At 45.6% G+C, this 24738-nt stretch overlaps 2 protein-coding genes across 7 annotated transcripts in view; both read right to left on the bottom strand.

Annotated features, from left to right (window-relative positions):
• The window catches only part of PHACTR4 (phosphatase and actin regulator 4), a 107362-nt gene extending 91521 nt beyond the window's left edge, over window positions 1–15841 (bottom strand). The window contains exon 1 of one of the 3 annotated variants that reach the window (XM_044435119.1): window positions 15798–15841. The gene's annotated coding sequence lies outside the window, so the exon portion shown is untranslated. Of the gene's footprint in view, window positions 1–5261; window positions 5441–15797 lie in introns of those variants that run through there. The other 2 variants (XM_044435120.1, XM_044435118.1) reach the window with 2 other exon arrangements.
• MED18 (mediator complex subunit 18) lies at window positions 15719–24194 on the bottom strand. Of its 4 annotated transcripts, XM_044435124.1 has the most exons (4): window positions 22498–22545; window positions 20269–21758; window positions 18157–18241; window positions 15719–16472 (listed from the first exon to the last, which is right to left on the bottom strand). In XM_044435124.1, the coding sequence occupies exons 3-4, from the start codon at window positions 18227–18229 to the stop codon at window positions 15919–15921; spliced, it is 627 nt and encodes a 208-aa protein (XP_044291059.1). In that variant the 5' UTR covers window positions 18230–18241; window positions 20269–21758; window positions 22498–22545; the 3' UTR covers window positions 15719–15918. The 4 variants fall into 4 exon arrangements, with proteins under 4 accessions (XP_044291059.1, XP_044291056.1, XP_044291057.1 ...); XM_044435121.1 differs by lacking the exon at window positions 20269–21758 and having other exon boundaries at window positions 22498–24194; XM_044435122.1 differs by lacking the exon at window positions 22498–22545 and having other exon boundaries at window positions 20269–22109.
• Between the last annotated feature and the right edge of the window lie 544 nt (window positions 24195–24738).

The following is a 24738-nucleotide window of genomic DNA, read 5'->3' as shown; positions in this document are numbered from 1 at the left end:
AGAACTTATTTGAAATGGCCACAGTTCTTTTCCATAACCTTGAAACTGGGGACAGGGGTGGCTGCCTTTGAGTTATTCACTCTAATTTACCTTTAAGAATGGAGGAAGGCTACTTAAGGTCAAGATTAGAATGGCACTGCAACAATAAGTTTAGTTAAGCTATGGAGACAGTTAGTAGCAAAAATGTATCCTGCCCTAATGACTCTCAGAGCATACAAATACTCTACTGCAGTTAACATAGAAAAATGCCCTGCTGGAGAAGACCGAAGGTCCATCTAGTCCAGCATTCCAGAGACACGGGGGCAAACCAGTTGCCCAAGCTCCTAATCAACTGGTGTATTTAGACAGGCCGCCTCTGGCGAAAGAGCTGGCACACAGCCAGCAATGCTAGTAGTCACAGATACTCTCGTCTTCCACAAACCTGTCCAATCCCTTTTTAAATCCTTCCAGACTGGTGGCTATTGCTACTTCCCATGGCAGTACATAATTTAACCATACATTGTGTATAAAAGTACTTTCTCCTGTCTGTCCTAAACCTTCCCCCAATCAATCTTGCAATTATCACAACAAACACATAAAACCAAAACCGCTTCTAGATTTAAACCAGCAGTAGGGTAAATGTAGTTCCCATGTGGTAAGCAAATGGAATTTTCTTTTTTTTATTTTTGTAAACACATGTATGCATAGCCTTTCAGTCCAGATGCAGCCCCCAAGGCAACTCTTGACTGTTGCTGGAAGAATGCATGAGGTTGTTACAGGTTTCCAAGAGTGCCTCAGGAAGAACCCTTTGGCAGAATGGAAGTAGCAAAAGATCATTCACAAAACTAAGAGAGACTGTTCAATTTAACAGCAGCAACAAGAACAAAGGAGCGTTGGTTGTATTCAGCTCCACCTTTGGGTTTCAAACCCTTACCAGGCACTGAGTTTGAAATTAGACGTTAAGTTACACACAGTTAGTTAACGATTAAGTGAAAGTATACCTATCGCTCTCACAGGGGAGGAGCACCGCACCATGACTCCAGTCTGAAAACTTACACAAAATGCTTCCTGGGCCCTAACCTCCTGCTTCAAAATCTCGGGGTGGAAAGTGACAGTAAGGGAAGGAAATCTTGCTTTCCAAATACAGGTGCAATATGGGCATGCAAAACACATATCAGATTGCTAGTTCTCTGTCAGTAGGCAGGTATGCGAGAGGGACAGCCAAACCCTTCAAAATTATGAAGAGAAAGAAAGAAATCTAGTGACAAGTTGCTATACAGAATCTGCATTTTTTTTTAATTCTCCAGCACTCAGGAAGTAGCCTGGTGCTCTCCAGATGTTTCCGACTATTATTTCTGGTGGCATGGGCTGATGGGAGAAGAAGTCCAAAACATCTGGACAGAGCCAGGTTGAGTAAGGTTTCTCTAGGAGATCAAACAAGGCTAGGACTGTGGTTTTTCAGATGACTGGATTATCTGGGCAAGCATCTCAGTAGGAAAGAGAAGAGGTTTTTTGCCATTAACTTTTAGAGAGGGAGGAAGCCAAAAACCCATTTGAAAAAAAGAACCTGCTTAGTGCTTGAGTCATTCATGTCACCCCCACTATTATCACTATTGTACAGCAATACCCAGAAAACTCCTCTTATCACAAAGGACTCAGAATCAGTGAGTGCTCCTAATTAGCAGCTAAAAATAAACATTGGAGAAAGTTCTTTGCACAAGCTCTTGCTGCCACAGAACATTCTGCCGTCTATGTGCCTTGAAATATATTCAACAAAAGAATGGCATGCATTGTTATAAGGGAAGGAGAGAATCTAAGTCTCTAATACATTTAATGTCTACTGGGGCAGGGGAGGAATCCTGAGGACATGATTCAGCCAAAGTTAAGCATCTTCAGGTCCCACAGATTTCACCCAGATAATCAAGTACACACTGAGATCTCTCCAGGTAAAGTCAACAGTAGTTCAGAGTGTTTGGCTGTGGTTGAGCTATCCCTGTCACATTTATGTATTTCACATTTTAATCCTAAGCTTCCGCCAGAGAGAACTTGTCTCCTTCCCTACATCTCAATTCTGTCCTCACAACCACCCTACAAAACAGCTGAAAGAACATGGCTGGACTTTGGTCTCACAAGAAAGCTTCAAAGAGTAGCATTTGAACCCAAGTTATGGTTCCTAAACCCAACACTCTAATAACTACTCTGTCAGGACAGCTGTTGTCTATATAAGAGTATGATATTAACACAGAATGGGAGTGAGCACAACAGGAGCAAAAGAACTCTTGTTTGCCATGTTAGTTTTGCACTTTTAGGTTAGATGATTGTTGAACATTACCTTGTTTTCTTGTGATTTTAAGGTTTTGTGCTTGTTTTATTAGCATTTGCAAGCTGCTGTGTGCTCATTTTGGAAGTGTGTAAGGATTTCAAGTAAACAAATATGTGGTACAGGCTCTCACACTGCTTTTTGTACTAAAGAGCTACTACTTCCTGAAGATTTACAGGGAAACTACTGTGATTTACAGGCTAAGATGCAGTTGTATCACTCTGTGCTGCCTAGATTCATAAAGTTTATGCTATCTTTTGCTTTGCATCAACTACACTGTGTTAAGAACAAATTGATGGCACAGAAGCTTTATTTTAGCTCAACTATGAAAAATGTTGAATTCTTTTGAGTCTTGTCACTATAAATTTGCACTTAGATAATTCTAGGGTCTAACCATACAACTCACTGATTTTACAGTCTAGACTGATCTTAATCCTTTTAAATGGTCACATGTACTACTTCATTGATTTCAAAAGCATGGGTTCCCCCACTCATTCTTCAGTGGGGCCCTGGACTACTTTTCTGATGAATGTCTCCAAACATCAGATGTCTCTAAAAATTTATAGAGTTTATTGTATTTGCTGCTGCAGACTTAACAAAGAACTTCTTTCAAATTAATAGCATCTGAGTAATACCACTTAATACCTTAACATAACTTGCAGCAAAGCCAGGTCAGTATGGGGGAATCTACAACAGTGGCATACCATCAAGACATATATTTAGCACATTAGAAGCGATTTGCCTCCCAAGATTACAAATTAAAGTACAGATTAATTTATCTGCTGATTGAAGAAAGTAGAAAAACTGTGTAATCACAAACTACTAATCTGAAAGGCTTGGAAATAAAGATCAATTCACAATATATGCAGCCCAGCTCCTCTGCACCAAACAACACTCTCACTTAATGATTCCTGTGGGATTCTAATTGAAGATCTACACTTGTCTTACTAGTTAGAACCACAGTGAATCAAGCTAACATGGAAGAATCACTACAATTATTTACAATCTTGATATTCAAAACACAGGGCAATTCATCTGACTTATTTTACAAGCATTCTCTTCATTTTATAGAAAACATTTACTTTCTTTTTCACAAAATTATAAACAGTAACACTGTAACCATCAGCCCAACTTGGACTTACTTCCCATATTTTGGCAACAAGCTGAAAACACAGAAGGACTGGGATGGGAGGGGGAGAACTTTCAGGAAGGCTCTTGACATGTATTCATTCTTCCTAACAGCAAAGCATTTTCCTCCCGTTCTATGTGTGAGATACTTCAAGTGCAGTACAGAGCTGGCACCCAGACACAACCAAAAACAGTACAACAATTCCATTCGAAGGAAACAGGCAGGGAGACGGGGAATTAAGGGTTAATCAGATGAGATGTGAAATAATCAGGAAAAGAAAGGAGGAATATGAAGAAAGTCAATAGCAATAACACGTTTTTAGCAGAATTTACAGCCAAGCATACTACATAAAGGAAAAGAAGAAAGTTAACTCAGGATATGTCAAGTAACACACTTTAAGTGGCCCTATTTCTTTAGACATTTAGAATATTCTTCCTAATTCAGCACTTGGAGAATGAGGACACTTCCCAAGCGGAGAAGAAGATTCAAGAAACTAATCTTAGATGCAAATGACTGGAAGGCACAGTTCCTCCACAGTGATGTAAGAGCAGCAATGCCCCAGTTGTGGGCTGGGTTATCTTAACTAAGTTTGGACAGGTTATTGGGTAACAAAGCAGTTGGACAGGCTGGCAACATCTGGGTTAGGGAACAACCAGGCAAAAGCAGACACAGGGAGATAAAATGCAGCCAGACAAAGAAAGCTGTACAAGTGGATGGGGTTAGACTTTCCAAAATACCATTGACGGAAACCCCATAATCAAGAGAACAGCTTTCCCAAAACTTGCTGATCAATAATACAACTGCACAACTGGTTTTTCACATAACTAGACAACAACAAACTTTTTACTAGCTAATTGTTTTATGACAGATTCTGAGCAATCAAGTCTGATCCAACATTATAAGAATTTTCTTTTAAAATTCGTGTGGTGCCTCTTCCAAGGCTTGGGGCAGCTGCTAATCTCCTTCCTTAAAGTAATTGGAGAGAAAGAATCCAAAGACTTGTCTTAGACAGGTTCCTTCACTTGTTCCTTTAACACCCATCTCATCATTTTTTAGGAACTACAAACATGCTCAGGTCCACTCAAAAAGATATTTTAAAAATCAAGTCAGCTACATCAATTGCTGATTTATGAAGCGCAGAACAGCAACCACATCACAACACGCGATTCACTGGGGGACTTTGAACAAGAATTTAACGGCTCGCTTCTCATCCTCCTGCACAGGCAGGTCTGCAGAGTTACATCCACAATACCGAAAGCAAATCCAAGCAAGCACAACTCTCGAGTCTAATATTTTACTGACCGCTCAACAGGAAAGTCCTGTAGGGAGAGACCCTGGGGGGAAGGCAGGGTACCCGCATGCTTGAAAAAATACTACAGCCCAAGTCAAGAGGACGGGAGGGGGGCGAAAGAAAAGCAGGAGGCAATTGCGGGTAGATCCCCTAACGGCAAGGAGACGCAGAAGCGAGATGCTGCCCTTAAAACGGGGGCCGGGCTGAACTCATTTAGAATACAGACGGACGGACAGCAATGGGAGGGGGCCCAGAGCTGAGAGAGGGGATTAAAGGAAGGGGCTCCAAAGAATGCGATGAGAAGCACCTGGTGGAGAAAAGAGTCTGGAAGCGCATTAAGTCGGGGTAGGGGGAGTACCTTCGAAGAGGGAAGTGGAGAGAAAGCAGCTGCACAGGAGGGCAGGGTGAAAAGGTACGTGCTCGGGAGGGCGCGTGCCCCACGGAGCCGAACTTCAGGGGGAGTCTGCAAGAGCCCCCCCGGTTTGCATGGGGGGGGAGAGCAAGAGGTAAGTATCGACTAAAGTTGTTCGCTGTTCGCACACCTGAGCGGAGACAGCAGCACCTCCTCACCTGGCTGACTGCTGGCTGGCTGGCTGGCTGGCTGGATCTCCCTCTCCTCTCCTTCTTCTCCTCTCCCTTCCTTCCTCCTCTCCTTCCTCCAGCTCACTTCACCCGCCGCCGCCGCCGCCGCTTGTGAGTCCCTCGGAGGCTGAAGGTCCCCGCGCCGTCACCGCCGGAAGCCCCGTTCTTGGGAGAGGGTAGGCGCGCGCGGCATGACGGGACTTGTAGTCCCCACCGGGAGGTGGGCCGGGGGAGACCAAGGGCTGAAGACAGGTGAGGTCAAGCGGGGAGACGCCTTCTTGTCCGAGCACGGAAGAAACCTTTTTTCGGGGGGAGGGGCGCTCCTTGCAGGGAGGTTGGGCTGGCCGAAGACGGCACGAGGCCGACTTTACACAAAAGAGAGAGAGAGATTGTCTATTGATCTGTTCCAGTATAAGGCACAGCTCTTCCCTGATTTCGTCGCTGATAAGAACTATCATCAGCATGCGTGAAGACCACCAAGAATCTTCTAAGGTGTTTAAAGATAATATTAACATTAATAGCAGAGCAAGTTTATCATATGGGCACACGATCGGTGGGCTCCATAAAGGAAACCACAGCCCTGAATTCAGAAGAGCCGAGCGGGGCTGTCAAGGGCAAGACATTTGGGAGGGTTCCTTTCATAAGGTCGCCATAAATCGAGTCGACTTGACGGCGGAGCTATCAACAAATTTACTGCGGCAGCAGCGATGTTAGGGGGCTGGAGCCCCATCGCTCTGCTGTCGAGGGGCACGTGTCGAAAGAAAGGGACGGGAGCCTTGATCTCTGCTGCAAAGGAGCCTCCTGGACCAGCCGGCCATTCGCCCACGAGTGTTTCACTTCCTGCTGCTCATCCTTCCTTCAATCATTCTGCCTGAAGTTTATTTTCTGAAAACGAATGCCTTCTTCTCTCCAACCACGCACCCCTTTTTACAAATAGGAGTGGCCTTAAGAAACTGGATCCTTAAAAGACAGAGGGGCAGAGACAGGGGGGACACCCACTTTCCAGCATATGTTAATTAGGATATGGGAATTTGTGGGGGTTGGTCCCGTGGGCTTGAGCCCCCCTGGATAATTTTGATGCTTAGCATCACCCCTGAAGCCTCCACTTTTCAGGATAATTTAGCCTGTACTACTAACAACTGGTACTTGGTTATTTGAAATGTGTGCGTAGGTGTGTGATAAGAAAGACAAACACCGAAGTCATTTCAACATATATGCAGTGCTAAACACTTAAGCTTCTGTCCTCATCAGTAACTGTGATGTTAAAAGATACCAAGAATGGCAGTTTGGAAGAGCTACGAGCTGACCGTAAAATTCTGAGACAAAGGGCATCTCTCTCCCTTTGAAACTATTGCAAGGGTTAGAACTTTAGACTTAAATTACACAGCACAATCCTTGGCATGAATGCTCCAAGAAGTAACGGCAGGTGAGCTATTTTCCATCCAGGTTGACTTAGGAGATTCACAGTTGCTTCACCCACAAAAATAAAAACACAACTCTGCAAATGAACTTTCTCCTTTGAATACTTTGGAATCCTTGCCAACTGCAAATCTTAAAAAAATGTATGACTCACATACCAACCATGCCTTTAGGGTTTTTATTTTCTCTCTCGCGTGCGCGCTCGCTCTCTCTCTCTCTGAAAATAAATATTAGGCTGCAAACCAGGTTGGCTAAATAACACTATTTCTAACCACAGATTCCTGTGTATATCTACTCGGAAGTGCTACTAAATCCAAAGGGACTTACTTCCAGGTAAGAGCATACAGATTGTAGCCTAAATCAGTCCTGACACTTTCATAGTGGCCAACTGGACAAATCTAGGAATATTTACTCAGAAGTAAGCGCCATTGAGGTTACTCCCAGGTAAGATCAGTGTGTAAGAAACTGACCGATCTGAAAGTTCCCAGTGGAATTTTGCTTATGCCTTACATTTTCTAAGAAGAGAACACTATATACTTAGTAAAAATACATAGAACTGAACTCCAAGCATTCTTAAGAAAGCTACTCTCTCAAGCTCAGACCCACTTCCCACCCCATCAGCAGAATGGAGATCATGCTGCCAACCTGCCTTAAACAGCTGCTGTTATACAAGTCAATAAATTGAAAGAAAAGTTATATAATTGCATGTTGAATAGCTTGCCAGTGGTGGCTGGTGCCCTGTGGGACTGGCAGTAAGTGGGACAGAGACCCTGCTGGCAAATTACTGCACACACCTTTTAAAGGCACACGCTCCTCAGTGGATCCATGCAAAACAGCTGCAGAGATGTCCCTCTTTATGCCCACATAGCATGCTTGTTGCATGGTTTAAACCTCCCCAATTAGTATGCCAAAAATTATTATATTTATATCCCACCTTTTTTCCTGCCAAGGAACTCAAGGCAGCTCCCATAAGTCTGCTTCTTCTCTCAAACTTATCCTCACAACAACAACAACCCTGTGAGGGAGGTTGGGCTGAAAGTCTGTGGCTAGCCCACAGTCACCCAGTGGGCTGTGTCCCAAACGGCTCTTAAGACAGGTGGAGAAACCATTTTCCTGTCGAAAGCTGCATCACTTGGGGCTAAGCTGCCTTTTTCTCTTTCCACTACCTGTGTCCACTCTCTCCATTTCTGCCCCCTCCTTCTCTCCCCTTCAAGTGAGCTGCAAGGGAAGGGACCAAACCTTTAACACGCTGGATGCTCACTCATATTTCAAAAGATGCTGAGAGTACTTGCTTCAACTTCAGATCACTGTCCATTATAATCCTGCAACGCTTTTAATGCCCAGGTATTTATCTCAGCTTATTTACACACAAAACCAGAAATTCATATAAATTAGCAAACATTGCTAATTTCATGTGAACCCTGTTTTACTTTTGTCCCAAAGTCTTTTACCATTTCGGAAGCCGCAGTGAATGTCTTCTGAAAGAAAGGTGAGACTTAATAATAAACTAATCCAAAGACCAAGGATGGCAAGTGGCATTGTAAAAGAGGCATTCATCTCTTTTCTGTGTCACAAGAAATACCCTCCAAGCTGTTACCCTGCTGCATTGCCCATGCAGGACGTTTAATAAAACCAAAACAACAAAGTTGGCTCCCCCCCACCCCCCTGCTTCAGAAAACTAACAAAGGTGAACTATGGGAGCAGTGAAAATTCAGGACCTTTCGCTGGAGGACAAAGTCAATAAGTAACCTGCTGCTGTTAGCAAAATTGGGAGTCAGGAAAGCATTTGACCTTGCTCATGCAGAACAGAATGCTGTTGATTTGCACAGCAGGTTGTCCAGAGAGCTGTAATGCACAGGGCCAGGAGATGCTAATAGTGCCTGTGGGGGAGATAAAAAGGAAAACAAGACCCTAAAACACCAAACGCTAAGCGTGCCCTGGTTCTGCAGAGGTCACAGACCACTGATGGCTCCAACTTCAGCAGGCCACAGCCTACTATCCTCTTCCCCCGCCTGGCACCTGACAGATGTGTTGGACTACCGTTCCCATGATCCCCCAGCCAACCATGCCCCAATATGTAAAGCAACAGCAACTGAAAGACGCAATCCTATGGCCTCCCAACATCTGGTGAGGCACCTACTCCAGACCATCCTGCCTGAGAATTTAGGGGGGATACATACCTAAATAAAAATTAAAATACCAAGGACAAATGAACAGCTGCAGGGGCCTGTGTCAGGGGTAAAGCAGGTGCTTTCCATGCAGAAAGTCCCCAGTTTGGCCTCAGCATGCAGCTTCACTGGCTTCCCATTAAAGTCTGGGCCCAATTCAAGGTGTTGGTGATGACCTATAAAGCCCTAAACGGCTTGGGTCCTGGGTACCTGAAGGAGCACTTGCGTCCATATATGCCCTCCCACCCCTTGAGATCAGCGGGAGAGGCCCTTCTCCGGGAACCCTCCGTGAAGGACATTAGGAGGGTAGGTACTCGGAGGAGGGCTTTCTCTGCGGTGGCGCCCAATCTATGGAATGCGCTCCCCAGAGAGGTCCGCCTGGCGCTGTCGTTATTTGTTTTTTGGTGCCAGGCAAAGACCTTTTTATTCAAACGTTATTTTAATTGTTAATATTATTTATTCATTTTATTCTTTGGCCAGGGCGACTTAATTTATACTGTTAAATTATATTGTTTTATAGGATGTTGTTTATTTATGTCATGAGCCGCCCCGAGGCTTCGGTGAATGGGGCGGCATAGAAGTTCCTTAAATAATAATAATAAAATAATAATAATCCAGGACAGAGAGCAAGTGTCCTCAGCTCAGTAGGAAGATCCACCTTTCACTTTGAGGAACCCTTCCTATGCAATTTTTCTGGTCACAGAAAGCTTTGCAACAGACCTGGTGAGTTCTGTGTATCCTGAAATTTGCATCGTCTTACATCGAGAGGCTTAAGAACATTAAGAATGGCAACAGCCACTTTGATGACGCTGAAAATGATGGAAGGGTCTGAGCAACTCCCCTATGGGGGGGGGGGGAGCTCCAGCAACTGGGACTGTTAAGCTTAGAAAAAGGGGGAAACGTGATAGAGGTGTTTAAGGCATGGTGCGGAGGAAGTGGAGAGGGTCCCGTAACACTTAAATGTGGGGTCATCCCATGAAGCTGATTGGTGGGAAGTTTAAGACAGATCATAGAAAAGTAGAGTTGGAAAGGGCCAGAGAGCCATCCAACTCCTTCTCAGGGCAGGTCTCCCAGTTAAACCATCCCTCTCAGATGACTGTCCAGTTGCAGAAAACTATCTGGGCCCCAAAGATCGTCTTTTCCTCGCTACAGTTCAAAGTCTGATGCAATTTCTTTAAATCTCCGCTTGGCAGTGTCAAGAAGGAAGGGATACATGCCGGTGGGATGCATTTCTCAGTTATATCACCAGTCTGTGCTCTAGGGAGACAGCGGACCTGACAAGTCCCCAGGTCTTCCTGACAAACGTGCGTTTCCATCCCACATGGAAGTACTTCTTCACACAAAGTATAAACCATGGAATTCACTGCCATGGGAAGTAGTGATGGCCACCAATCTTGGTGGCTTTAAAAGGGGCTTGGACAGATTCATGGAGGAGGAGGCTATCAGTGGCTACTAGGCTTCTTGGCTATGTGCTCCCTCCTTCACCAGAGGCGGCATGCCTGCATGCACCAGTTGCTGAGGAGCTTGGGCAGGGGGAGGCCTTGCACCCGTCCTGCTGGAGGATCCTGTGGGCAGCTGGTTTCCCACTGTGTGGACAGAGTGATGGACTAGATGGGCCTCCAGTCTGATCCAGCAGGGCTGTTCTTTTCTTAGGATGTTAAAATCTTCCTTCAAAGGGTCATGAGGCATTACTGGCAACATCCAGAAGGTGGCTCTGTTAATCTGAGATACCATGATACTTTTTCCTGGTATTGCATTTCAGGCATACAAACCTATTGTATTACACAATAGCCAAAGCACAACTGGCTTCCAAGATACTTTGCCAGCAGAACTGGGAAAGAAATGCTGACAAAGGTGAGCGATTTGGGCCTGCAGCACCATGAGCAACACCTCTGGAAGACCACCGGTTCCCTGCCATAAGGGGATGTGAAAGGTCTACTCAGAGCAATGGATCACTGAAAGAGGCACTGCAATGGAGCCAGAGTCTACATTTGCCATCTGTTACTCCCTTGTCTGTCATGTACAATCACCCGGTCTGAAAACTTTTTCTGAGGAAAGTTATCCATACCCTCAAAAACTGGTTCTCAGACTTACAGAAATGAGGTGCTCTTCCTGACATCTCTCTTCTCCTACTTCTATAAGGGTTTTTGTCAGGTAACATGCTTTGGATGCATAAGGTCATGGGAGCCTAGAAGCTGCTGTCCACCGGGCAGGCCATTGCTTCACCTGGTACGCAAGAACGTAAGAAGAGCCCTGCCGGTCAGGGCAAGGGACCGTCTAGTCCAGGACTGGCCCCTGTGTACGCACAGCCAGCTCCCCATGGGACACCCACCAAGTGCTCAGCAGTGTCTACACTGGACTGCCTCAATCAGGGGCCCACCAGATGCATTGGACTACAACACCCATTGCTCCTGACCAGCCACGGCCAGTGCTGGCTGTGGATGATGGGATCATAGTCTAATACGGCTAAAGCGGTGGTTTTCAACCTTTCCACAGCTGGGGACCGGTAAAAACAGGAAAACCACCTCAGGGCCCACTGAAGGAGAAACAAAAAGCACCATGCACATAATACAGTACTCCAAGTATTAGTTTCCACAGTACCAAAACGATGAAAATTCTGCAAAACAACCAGAAACAGGGCAACAAAAAATGCCAGCAAAAGAACAAAATACTAACATTAGCACAGTGTGGCTCCCGCTGAGCCATCGTTCCCCTCTCTGGCCTCCCCGGTGGCACCAGCGCACTCCCCCCCCCCCCAGGAACATGTCAACTGAGGAAGAGGTGGTGGAGCACAGCCAGCCCCTATGCTGATATGCGGTGAGTTGGATGCCCACTCCCACAAGACCAGCAGGAAATCTCCCGCAGAAAGCCACTGATGGATTGGAGGCACATGTCTGGGGAAGGTTATCTACCCTGCAGGGCTCTCCCAGGCTTCAGGAAGGCATCCTTCCTAGCCGGGGAGCAACTGTAAGGCCTTCTGTGCACAGAGAAGCTTCTCTCCTTCCAAAGCCACGGCCCCTCCCTGGAGAGATCGGCAAACCCTCTGCCTGAGAGGCTGCCTTACATGAAGTCACACCCATCCCTGTGGCTCAGGACTGATGGCACCGACTCGCAGCAGCAATTTTTCAGCCTCCCCTGGAGATGCCAGAGACAGACAGAACCCGGGACCTTTTACATGACCTTGCTTGTAATGAAGAATTTGCAGGCAGGATTACCCCCCCCCCCCCCAATGCCGTCCCAACCACCACAAAAATAAAGCACAATTAGGCAAGCGGTATTTATGTTCCATCTGTTTTCCTTTAACCCCCCCCCCCGTCCCAACGGGCTGCCTTACCGTAAAACTGTGGCTCTCAGCTGGGGCCAGGCTGTCTCTGGCATCTCCAGTTAAGCCAGATCTCAGGTAGCAGGGCCAGAAAAACATGCTTACCTGAGCCAGGGCAAATTTGAGATCTGAGCTATATGAGCCAATATAAATCACCCAGCTTCCCCTCCCCCCAGTTACACACACACACATACACACACACACCAGGGCTGACCTGCTTGCCAGCACCCGTTGTACTGCAATATTGTGTAGACCCCCCCTCCCCCGGCAAGCTGATGCTCTCCCAGTGTGTTGGGCTGCTATTCCCACCAGCCCCAGCATAGGCTTGCTGGCTGGAGATAATAGGAACTGGTTTTATTGCCAGGTTGTAGTATTAAGCATCAGCTTAGCCCAGTTTTAAGAAAGCACTCAAGTTATTTAAAGAGCAAGAGGTTGCGACAGAACTACCAAACAATGGAAACAGAACACGGGGATGGGCAAGAAGTGAGATTAAGCTCGAGGCATTTTGATGGAGCAATGTAGCTACAAAGAGAGATTTTGTCTTCTGATTTTGTTTTTCACTTTGTAAGGGCCGAGACGTGTCAAACTAGGTCCTCCCATTGGGTAAAGTTGAGGAAGGGTGCATTTGTTTGCCCGGGTGTCTTCACAAGTATTAGGTTACTGACAGAAGCAGCTCATATTAAGCCCATAGCATGATCTCAAACCCATTCACAAAACCCATCACGGTTCTTGGGTGTTTAAAGTAGGAGTGCAAGAACTTGGCAAGAGCCTGGCACAGTGCTGGATAGCAGGTCTGGGACTGCACACAAGATTGAGATGACTGAGCTCTGCTCCCACAAGTGATTCATGAGCTAGGGTGGCCGTATTTCCTCATTCTCAGAGGACAGTCCTCTGTTTGAAGGGATGCCTGTCCAAATCACAGCAGAACTGTTGCGCCCAGGCATCACCACACAGGTTGCTTAATCAGTTTGCCACACTGCTGTGTGCATTTCTGTTCACATTACAAAGACATCTAAATTTGCCTTGCTATATACACACATTAGCATGCACTAATTCTATGCAAATCAGTTTTGGCAAGCCTTAAATAGCCAACTTACAAAACAACCACCGTGTAATCATAATTGCTTTGTCTAAAGGGGCAAAGAATTGCAACTGCAACGTCATGAAAGATTTGTGAAACAGCCTTAGTCACGAGAGGTTGTTTTTCATCCCATTCCCTGGCCTTCTTGGTCAATACAGGCTGAATTGGATAATTGACTTCTCACGATTGCTACTCATGGTGAAGGTGGCAAAAAGGCATGAATGGGACACTGATGTTACGAAACTTACCTGCCACTGGAATGCAGAAACATTTCTGAACGCACACTTGTGACATCCTTGTAACCAATTCTGCAAAGGTATTCCTAAGTTCTTACATGTTTGAAGCAACATTTTCAGTGTAGATTTATGATTTTAATTCTACACAACAGATTCTTGGACATGATTCATCTCCTCATCGACTTTCTATTCTGTCTAATAGCAAAAATTTCTCTGGGTGTTTCACAAAAATTAAATCCCAACATACAACAGATGCTGAAATTAATTTTTTTTAACAAAAACCAGCAAAAAAGTAGTAGTTAAAACAAAATACCAGGACCCAAATAAAGCATCTAACATTCAAAGCTTCATCACATATCATCAGATGAATGGGAACAGAGCAAAGTCTTACTCTGGCACAAAAAAGATGAAAATGTTGGTTTCAGGGAGGCCTCAGTGAGAACAGCATTTTAATCAGGAGTCACCACTGAGAATGCCCTGCCCTTTCTTGCTACTTTCTGAGCCTCCTTCAGAAGAGGCACTTGGACGATGGTTGTGGTATACAGATGGATTGCTGTCAAGTCACCTATCTGGACCCTTCTCTGTGTTCCGCTTCCATGTCTGAGCTGAGTACTGGGGAAAGGGCTTCCTCAAGAATTGTCCTCATCTTCAGAATGCTCTCTCCAGAAAAACATGCTTGGCATCTACCTCTTTGTGAACACCTGGCACAAAGTGAATACATTTGTAATTTCTCAGGCTTTTGTCTTCCAAGGTACCTGCCATCCATGGGCCACAGGCCAGCCACCCTGCTTTATCATATGGACAGGTACTAGAATCTGCATCCAGGCTTGAAATACTTGCTAACAGTTAGAAGACAGGTGGGGCTATTTTTGGCACAACTTCATTAACTGTTTACCACCCACTTAACTACAATTACGTGAGTATTTTATGAGTATCAAAACAATGGAAGCTATTTAGCGGAACAACAATAGATGGTGCTGAAATAACCAGCTGAGAGGGTGAGTCTCATGCCAGTGACATAAGAAGAGAGCAACGTAATCCCGTCGTGGTACAAAGGATGCTGCGGGCAAATTTACATTCTGTTCCTATGAAGTCCTGAAGTGCACAACTAGCCATGCTGGATTGTAAGCGCACCTGGAAGAAGCTTGGCTTGAGTCATTTGTCATTAAAGTTCCTCTGTACCAACACTTGCAGCACCTCAAGACATGATATCACGACTCATCCCATAACAACATGCAGCAGGGTGAAAGTGTAAAGATTTCCACAGTTCTCCTGTGAAAAGGTAGGAGTATCGGAATGTGGTGTGTGTTGTTCATTACCTGGAGGAAGCTGCTACCTCTGCTGTGCCTTACTGGCCAGGTGTCACTCTGGGCCACTCTGCTTCCTAAATAAATGCACTGGGGAGCAGGTAATGATTCCTATTATAGCTTAAAACCATAAAACCATCAATGACCAATGACATTGACTCTTGAATGATTCATCTCTCGCATTCAGGCTGATACAAGGGTATGCAACATGGTGCCTTCCAGATGTTTTCAACCACAATTATCTCTGACTGTGTTCACTGGTATTAGACATGCTAATATGTTGTCTTCAGATCACTCTCTTACTGTTTCTCATTCTGTTTTTATAGATTTAAGTAGGAGAGGATAAAACACATCTAAACCGATGACACTCCAAGGGAGCATCAAGGAGGTAATATTTCTTCTTCATTCCCCAAACACACAAAGAATGAACCACTTCAGTGGATTTCCTTCCCTTTGATCCCACTTCATAGACCTTTCCCTCTTACTGCAAGTCTATATTAAGGGTGCAACCCAATGTAGGTTTAAGTAGGAGAAAAGCCTACAGCTCCCAGCCAACCAGCCGAGGCACTGCTGGGATTCTGCATTTCCTGCTGAAGTCTCCATTCCTGCCCTTTCCTCAAAGAAACAGAGATGTCAAAGAGGACACCAAAGAAGTCACAGCCAGCACAGAGAGAACTACACCAATTGCAAGGGCAGAGGAAGGACACTTCATGGCCAGAGTCCCAGCCCCATCCTTGGAACTCATTTCCAAGGTAAGAGCCAGGACTCCAATGAATCCTATGCTTGTCTAGACAGCATCTAATGGCCTTTCACTGCTAAGCTGAGCTGTTGAAAACCATCTGCCAACTAGATGAGCTACCGCCAGAATTCAGTAAAACAGAACCAACAGGAATAGCCACCTCTTTATTGGGAATCACTAAAACACGCTTATTTTGTGAATTAATGCAAGACCAAGCAGCTTACCCCAATTTGGGTTTATTTAAGGAGGTAAAAACCAGATCAACCTATCTGTATTGGTCAAAATGTCTGATGTCCTCCATCTCTGAAAGACAAAGGATTCAGCCGTAGCTGCAGGCCATCTCACTTACACAAGTCTTTTGGGATCAATTTTCTCTAAGTGAACTAAAGGCTTCAGTTGCTCAGCAAAACTCCTCATGTCATCAGAAACCATGTCCTGTCCCGCTGGTGCTACAATGCTGAGCTCCACAAGGTAGGAGAGAGACAACGGCTCAATGTTATCAGTATTTCCTGGCATCAGGATGCGGTAGACCTTGTATACCACAATCTTCATAATGCCCTTGCGGAATACATGCCCCTTGGCCACAAACTCATGGTCCATGCGGAAGCCCATCTCTACCAGAAAGTCTGTCAGGTTCTCAGAGGTAGCAATATCAACACAGTTGCGAACCAAGGCATGACGGTTTTTGTCTCCCATTTCTGGCTGCCCAAGATACCGTAAGTGCAAAGGAGTGCCAGGCTTGTCCATGGAACGTCGTATGCGAAGGACAAATGGGCTGGCCTGCTGGCCCTTCAGGAGAAACACCATCTCATGGTCCAGAAAGGTCTCAGGTTCTATGTTGTCGCACAAGCCACGGAGTCTATGAAGAAGGCTCTCCAGACTCTGGTCCAAAATACTACCTGGACAGGAAGGCAAGATGAGTTACATGAGTGAACAGGTGACCACCCTCACTGACACCTGCAAAAGCATCTTCCTACCCTAACAGGCCAGTAACACACTATCAACCTCAAGAAAACCGTGGGAAACTGAGACCCTAAGTTTAATGTGTCTGTTTCTCTAATTGTGTCCATCTGTTGATTTATTACTGTCAAGCATCATAACCAGCCTTTTGTCTTGTGTAAGTTATGAATCAAGTAAGTGCTGCAAACTGCAAAAAGGCTTTCAGTGCAGAGAACAAAGGACCACAATGATCTCCAGAAAAGATACCGCTACAAGTTGTGCCTCGTACCCAGGACCTTTTTGCACATTGTATTTTTAAGTATGTCTCCCAAACAAAGATGTGGATGTGAAGCAGATGTTTGCTGATACTGCTACTGCACCAAACACACTCAAAGAGAGAGGATCAATTTGTTGTTGCCACATCCTTGTGACAAACCTGGAGATCGCTACTGTGAAATGTGTGAAAGAGCCCTAGAAGTGCCCTCTTTTTTAGATTCAACCCTGACTACTCTTTGGAAGGCCAGACCCTGAAGATGAAACGCAAATACTTTGACCACCTAATGAGAAGGAGGGACTCCCTGGAGAAGAGCCTAATGCTGGGAACTACTGATGGCAAAAGAAGGAGGGCACCGCAGAGGATGAGGTGGCTTGATGGAGTCACTGAAGCAGTCGATGTGAGCTTGAGTGGACTCCCTTACTTAGAGACATTCAAAAAGCATCTGGGAGAAATATCAACAACCTCAGATTTGCAGATGATACCACTCTCATGGCAGAAAGTGAAGAGGAACTAAAGAGCCTCTTGATGCGGGTGAAGGAGGAGAGCGCAAAAGTTGGGTTGAAACTCAACATTAAGGAAACTAAGATCATGGCATCCAGTCCTCTCACTTCTTGGCAAATAGATGGGGAAGAAATGGAGGCAGTGACAGATTTTATTTTCCTGGGCTCCAAGACCACCACAGATGGGGACTGCAGCCAAGAAATTAAAAGACGCTTGCTCCTGGGGAGGAAAGCCATGGCAAATCTAGACAGCATACTAAAAAGCAGAGACATCACCCTGCCAACAAAAGTGCGTATAGTCAAGGCTATGGTTTTCCCAGTTACAATGTATGGCTGTGAAAACTGGACCATAAGGAAGGCTAAGCGGTGAAGAATTGAGGCCTTTGAATTGTGGTGCTGACGGAGACTCCTGCGAGTCCCTTGGACAGCAAAGCCATCAAACCTGTCAGTCCTAGAGGAGATCAACCCTGGCTGCTCTTTACAAGGCCAGATCCTGAAGATGAAACTCAAATACTTTGGTCATCTAATGAGAAAGAAGGACTCCCTGGAGAAGAGCCTAATGCTGGGAACGATAGATGGCAAAAGAAGAAGGGGATGGCAGAGGATGAGGTGGCTGAATGGAGTCACTGAAGCAGTTGGTGTGAGCTTAGGTGGACTCCGGGGGATGGTGGAGGACAGGAAGTCCTGGAGGAGTGTTGTCCATGGGGTTGCGATGGGTTGGACACAACTTCGCAACTAACAACAACAACATCTATTAAAGGCATGCACCTGTATTTCTCAAGAACCCAGGAATATTCCAGTAGAAGGTCATATTGTATGACTCAGATATGATGGAAGTCATACTAATCCTCACTGCCGATGACTTACCTTGAAGTAAATATTCCATCATGTTAATCGTACCGCCAGTGACAGGCATCATAGTGACAGGAGGGGCCTCCATGGTGGGGCCTTCCTACAAGTAGCAAGATCAGTGAAGAAAAAAATCTAGTCATTCAAGCACAACAAGTAAACATTGTTCCTGAAACTGAGCAAGTCCAGCAGCTGTCCCCCCTCTTCTTTTACACTCTTTGCATAATACCTGGCAAAGGTCAGCCAAGAGACAATGAATCTGGAGAAAATATTACCATTCTCTCCTCTTTAAAAAGCATGGCTTCATGACAAGTATAATAATGCACATCTGCTGCACCACATTTTACAGGTGAGAAAAGGAAGAATTAAATTCAGTGGAAGGCCGTCCAAGAGGCCAAATTACTACTTATCCTGCAAATGTATAAACTCTGAATAGAATTAACCTCCTTTCTACCATTTCAAGAGAAGCAACTAGCTTCCCAGCCCCATCTTGCTAAAGGTCATTCATGCATATTGCTTTCTGCCGTACCTTAGCAACATGAAGTCTGTGCACATACACAGATGTTGCATTCTTTCATGGCAGGTGTGGTTGGAGAAGTAGGCATATTTTAATCCTCCAACAGTTTTGTATAAAGGTACCTACTTTGTCCTCTCTTCCAGTTCTACCCAGCATTTAGGGTCTCAGTGAATCTACAAACTCAATCCTTGTTTTACTAAGACACCAAAATCACATTAGTATATTAATTTTGACTTGGCCAATCAACATGCCACAGAAAATATGCAAACTTTTGAGATCTCTGAATCCATTCATCAGCCAAGTACCCTGAACTGACAAAAGAACTGAATAAGCAGATATTTTGTTATCTTATGGTTGGTCTAATAAAGACATCACACTATTTGTTGTATTTAATTCTTGCCTTTTTTTCTTTCCAAGAAACTCAAGACTGTTTGCATAATTCCCCTCTTTATTTATTTTTTGATTTATATCCTGCCTTTTTCCTACAAAGGGCTCAAGGCAGCTTACATCTCCTCCTCCATCTTATCCCCACAACAACCCTGTGAGGTACATCAGGCTGAGAGTCTGTGACTGGTCCAAAGTCAGCCAGTTGGCTCCATGGCTGAGCGGGGACTAGAACCCAGATTGCCTGAGTCCCAGTCCCACGCTCTTAACCACTGCACCACACCAATATGGATTGTGGAATTTGCTACACAGATATCACATGCAGTCCAATTATGTATCTCAAGTGACGTTCTGAGCAAGAGAGTGATAAGCATCTTTTTCAGCCAGCTAAAAGTGCCACTTAAAATTAGCAGTCACCCAAAAGGAAACCCATTCATAAAATATGAATATGCCAAGGGAACTCAGGGACTGGGGGGAGGCAATGTGGAAATCCAACTGCCCAAAATGATACTGAGTTTCTCTCAGGCCTACTGAGCTATATTCTTGTGAATCTTTAGCTATTTTTCCACAGGCTGCTATAATCACCAAGACCTCAGCCTAACCAAGATATCCACATATGATATACAAGGGGGCCACGCCTAACCAAGTGTATTTTCCTGCTATTTCAGTGGAATTCTCTTCCACTCAGGAAGCATGCTTAGAATTGCAGCCAGCTGGTGCAGTTTATGTATGTTTATGCACAGTTCCCAAGAAAGCTCCTGTAATTTCTGAGTAAAACTGACTGCCAAGCAAATGCGTACAGGATTTTAAGTGCAAGCCCAAATTTAAGGTGCATATCATGCTGTGCAAAGTAAAAATGCTCAAACGGATGGGTCCAAGCACTCCTTGTTTTACAACACCAGAAGCCACAAAAAATTGTCAAAAACACACTTTTCATGGAAGACGTTAAGAGGGCAGAAAAGACAGCGTTTACATCTCCTATAATATACAGCTTTTCTCGGAGGATCGGCGAGGCCGAGGAATATTATACACACCAACAAGAGTGCGTCTAAGCCTCCGAACAGGCCTCAAAGCCCGCCGCTTAATTCGTTTCAGCTAGCCACGATCCTCCTCTCCGTTCCGGCTGCACGGGCCACTTCGGGGTGGGGGGGATGTGGGTGCGGCCTGCAAAGATACACTAGATATAAAGCGGGGAAAACCATCTCCAGGAAGCTGAAAATGCACATTACCTGCAACCCACACCCACTCACTGGGGCCGAGCGGCTTCTTCTCCCTGGCTTGAAGAGAACGCATGCGCATTCCGCGCATGTAACTACTGGGCGCCGCCATCTTTTTTATGACGTCACCGTACGGAAAATTCCTATTTGTTTCACGCTTCCATGACGCTCTCCAGTAAAGGAACCCCGCTGTTAGAGGGTCACGTTTTTGCGTGACGTTATATCTTCGCGCCACCAAAAAGGTCGGACAAGATGCTCGTAGAATGCACGAGTTTTCTGCGTCGGCTTTCCTGAACTTGGTGCCCTCCGCAGATGGATTGGACTACAACTCCCAGGATGCCCCAGCCACCCATGGTGGGAGTTGTAATACAACATTTCTGGGGCTGAGCGAGCAAATTTGTATTTTGACTTGATCAGCAAAACGCTTTGCTCTGATTGTCTTAAGATGACCTGGTCTTGAGGCATAATTCTATGAATTTAGACAGAAAAAGGCTGTGCCGGCTGGGGCATCCTGGAAGCTGTCAAGCCTTTTTGCTGTTTAAACGTTTTAGGATTGCACTCTTAGAGTAATAATGAGCTCCAAGCCACATCCATGTTGTGTTTTGCTGTAACGGTTAGGAGAGCCTCCGGCTAAGTAAGAGGTATATAAACGCTTGTATAAATTGTTGTTGTAGCCTGCTCAGAGAGCTGTATGGCTTACTGGGACGGGTTAGGAATCAAATAAATACACAATAAATTTATGGTGCTGCATCCTGTCCATACAAATATAACCATAAAGGCTCTGACGATGTCTGGTTCTGCAAGCAACGCCATTGATCTTGGTGGGCAGAGAGATGTTTGTATGTTCTGTTTGTAAAGGCAATGGGTAAAATGTATTCTTTGGGAGTACACAGGCTGCAGTGCATGTAAAATAAAATTAGGAACTGAGGTGTGGGGAGGGCTGAACAAAGCTGTGCTGTGCAGCAGGTGTGAACCAAAAGGTACATTAGACTTCTCTTGTAAATCTCTAGGTGATTTCAGCAAGGGTTTGATGACTCCCAAGTTTTTAAAAATAAAATGATTCTCCCAACCTCCAAATTATACTGAAATGATGAAAAGGAAGGGAGAGACAGGGTAACCAGAAGTAAATCTTTGTATGGAAAGATGGTGCTTAGTTCATTTCAGGCAATTAAGACAAAATCCTTCACTCAGAATTCTTTAATTCTAAGTGTATGTCCTTTGCACTACGATCTGGGTGGTGGTTATCAAGGGATATAGTAGATCCCACTAGATTAAAGTCTATCCACAGTGATGTACAGGAAAGGCGGCCACTGTCTTAGGCAAAGCCACAAGAATGGCTAAATAAGCAAAGTGTTTTGTGGTACCTTAATTCTACCTTGTGGTAAATTCTGTCTTGCGTCAAGACATCATCTCTGAGGTTGCCAAGCTTCTCTACCTATTACTGAGTGCTGACTGAAGGAGATTACCATGCAAGGCTATTAAGTCATCCTGTTTTCAAAAGGCTGCAAGGCAATTCCAACAAATAGCTGAGTCAGAACCAGGGTTAATTTGCTTATTACATAAGCTGCAACCTGCCTCAGAAAGCTTGGTTTACGTAGAGCTTCCAGCTGGTTTCCATCCAGGCAGTTCAAAAGGCCAGTCCTCCTCAACTTCAGCAGTGGAACAGCAGCCTCTGGGCAAGTAGCAAAACCACACATTTTTGCAACCAGGGTGACTGTATTTCAGTCTTTGTGTGCAAAAGGTGGCCAGGCAACTCTAGGCATTGCTGGGGATGATTGCTGTCTGAAACCTAGCACAGCCAGTGCCAGTCAGTTTGCTAACTTGGTGTGCTCCAGATGCTTCGGACTTCAACTCCCATCAGCCCCAGGCAGCATGGTCAATGGTCAGGAATCCTGGGAGTTGTAGTCCAACACATCTGGAGCACACCAAGTTAGCAAACTGACTGGCACTGGCTGTGCTAGGTTTCAGACCTTTGGGTTGGGGAAGGTCTGGTGGACCCATGGTCTAAGTATCAGACAGCTTCCTGTATTCCTATTTAAATTAGTCCTTTATTCAGGACCATGAGGACTGGAACCTCACTTTATTTTTTAGGGAAAGGCAGAGCACCTGCTTTGTATGCAAACATTCCCAGTTTCACTCCCTGCCCTCTCCTCTGAAAGCCCACTAGGAGTCCTGAGCAAAATGGACCGACAGAATGGCTCCACTTAAAGCAGCGTCCTAGCTTCCTGTGTTATGACTTACAGCAAGCTGTCCTCTCCTTGCTGTCTCTTGCTTCTCGGGCAGGTGGCTGCAGGCCACATTTTGCTTCCATAATCCACCGGGTGGCACCTTCTCCCTTCCGTCTGTTGGCTTTTTGACAAAGTGAACCGCAGGAACAAGAAGAGGCTCCAGCCCTCTCTTCTCTGGCCCTTCCTCCCGGGCATTAAGCCAGGCTCGGCCCATGCAGAGAAGGCAAACAGTGACAGTGCCAAGAAGGCAGCGGCACTCAACCGAGGGGCTCCCAGAGCATCTTTCCCAACATCCAGAGCTGGTATCACCATTTTCCTGCCTGTCTCTCTGCCACAGACCCTCCACAATGCCATACAAATGATGCACATTTCCCACGTGAAACACAGAGTTAGGGAAAGAGTCATAGCTCAGCAGCAGATCACACGCTTTGCATGCACAGAGTCCCAGGCTCAGTCTGTAAAGGGAGCAGTGGACCTAGTCCTCAGTGAGGATCAAGAATGCAGTGGCTGTTTTGGAGAGAACAACACAGGAATCCAGTGGGGCAGGGCAGGAAGAATGGATTGGAATGGAGTCTTCTGAAATGGTTCGTGGCTGGCTGGCTGGCTGGCTGGCACACTGCAACATTTTGTTGCAAGCCCTATTTCTCTAGTTCTGACTTAGGAAAGTTCACATGCTCTTTCTTGCTTTTGGTATCCGGACCTGGCAGCCATGGTTTTTAAAAGTGACCCTTGTAGCAGTAGCTTCAGGACAAGTCAGCAGCTTACATATGTTATTGTAGGCCATCTTTTAGCTACCAGATGCTGTTCTATCTGTGGCAGGATGGGAACGAGCTGGTTTGTTTTACACCTGGTGATCTTTGTCCATCTAGAAAGTCCACTGCAGTTTCAAGATCCAGAATCAATTCATAGCTGGACTTAGCACAGTTTTCCTCATAGGATGACATGAACCTAGAAAGTACTGCTTTTTCCAAGGTAAAAATGTACATATTTTCCCCCATTTGTCCAAATGATATGGAGCTGAAGAAGAGGCAGAAAACCACAAGCAAAATAAGCTGTGTAGAGTTTTTTCTGTTCCAGTCCCAACTAAAGACCCGTGTGAAACATGTAAAAAAAATGGTCTGCTCTGTGCATCAACTAAGTTCTGTTGGTGTAGGCGTGTGTAAGTGCAAATTCTTCACTGGGCAGAAGGGAAAGGAGACATCATATATCTATACCAGATGGTTTGCTGAGCAAGAAAACATCAACATATCACCTCTCTGGTGTGTTCTTCCTTGTGAAAAGGACTCTCTTGTTGACTTGAGCCAATGCTATCTAAAACCATTTGAATACATGGCGTTATTTTCTTTTCTTAAAGAAAAGAAGATTGCATCCTGTGAACAAGATTTGATATCGGAGGCATCATTAAGAGGCAGGGAGTGGCAACTCCTTTGTGTTTCAGGCCCCATGTGGATTTTAATCAGGAGGATCCTAGAGCAGAGCGGGGTCAGCTCACTGATTCGAACCACTCACTATTGCTTTTAACAATAGAGTGGGGACAGGTAGTCGTGACTCAGAGCAGGCAGTAGGGATCTGCATGTGGAAAAGCAGGCTGAGGGGCAACCCTGTGCTTGCTTAGACAGGAAAAAAGCCCCATGGCTCCCCAGGGGTCCTTCCTGGGGTTAACATGTCAAGCCCTCCCCTGGGTTCCAAATGGCCCCTTCCAGAACCAGACTGAGGGAAGCCGGGAGCTGCAGGGCCTGTTTCTGTCTAAGAGTCATAACATCGTGCCCTGCCGCCTTGAAGGTGCATCCTGAAGAACAGTGCTGAATTCTCACAACCATGCGATGGTCTGGATTCGAGACACATGACGGCTTATATATGAGCAACCCATGTCAAGGAAGACCTGGACCCCGCTGAGTCCCAGGCGAGAGGGAGGTTCGACCCCCTCCTACCATCATCTCCCCCACCCCACCACACACACCAGTTTTAGGAGAGGATGCTGCCCTATTACCAGGCTTGAAGGAAGATTCAGAAGGAGGATGGTCCAACCTGCTACTGCTCACAGAAAGGGAAGGGCAGCCATCTGGGGCCTGTCCTGTTTGGGGAGGGGGTGAAGGGACAAGCATGGGCTGCTTGCCATGTCCCCCCACTCGCTGCAACATCCCCATGGCCACAGATGCCCCAACCAGCTGTTTCTAAGCCTGAGAGAGGTTCCCGATTCTTGTATCAGGATGAGCACCACAAAGATGGAAATGGATGGTGTTCTTGTTCTTTC

This window comes from Varanus komodoensis, unplaced genomic scaffold, assembly GCF_004798865.1.
Source record: "Varanus komodoensis strain SLA01 unplaced genomic scaffold, ASM479886v1 scaffold29_1, whole genome shotgun sequence".
NCBI lineage: Eukaryota > Metazoa > Chordata > Lepidosauria > Squamata > Varanidae > Varanus > Varanus komodoensis.
This window is presented reverse-complemented; position numbering and strand designations above follow the sequence as displayed.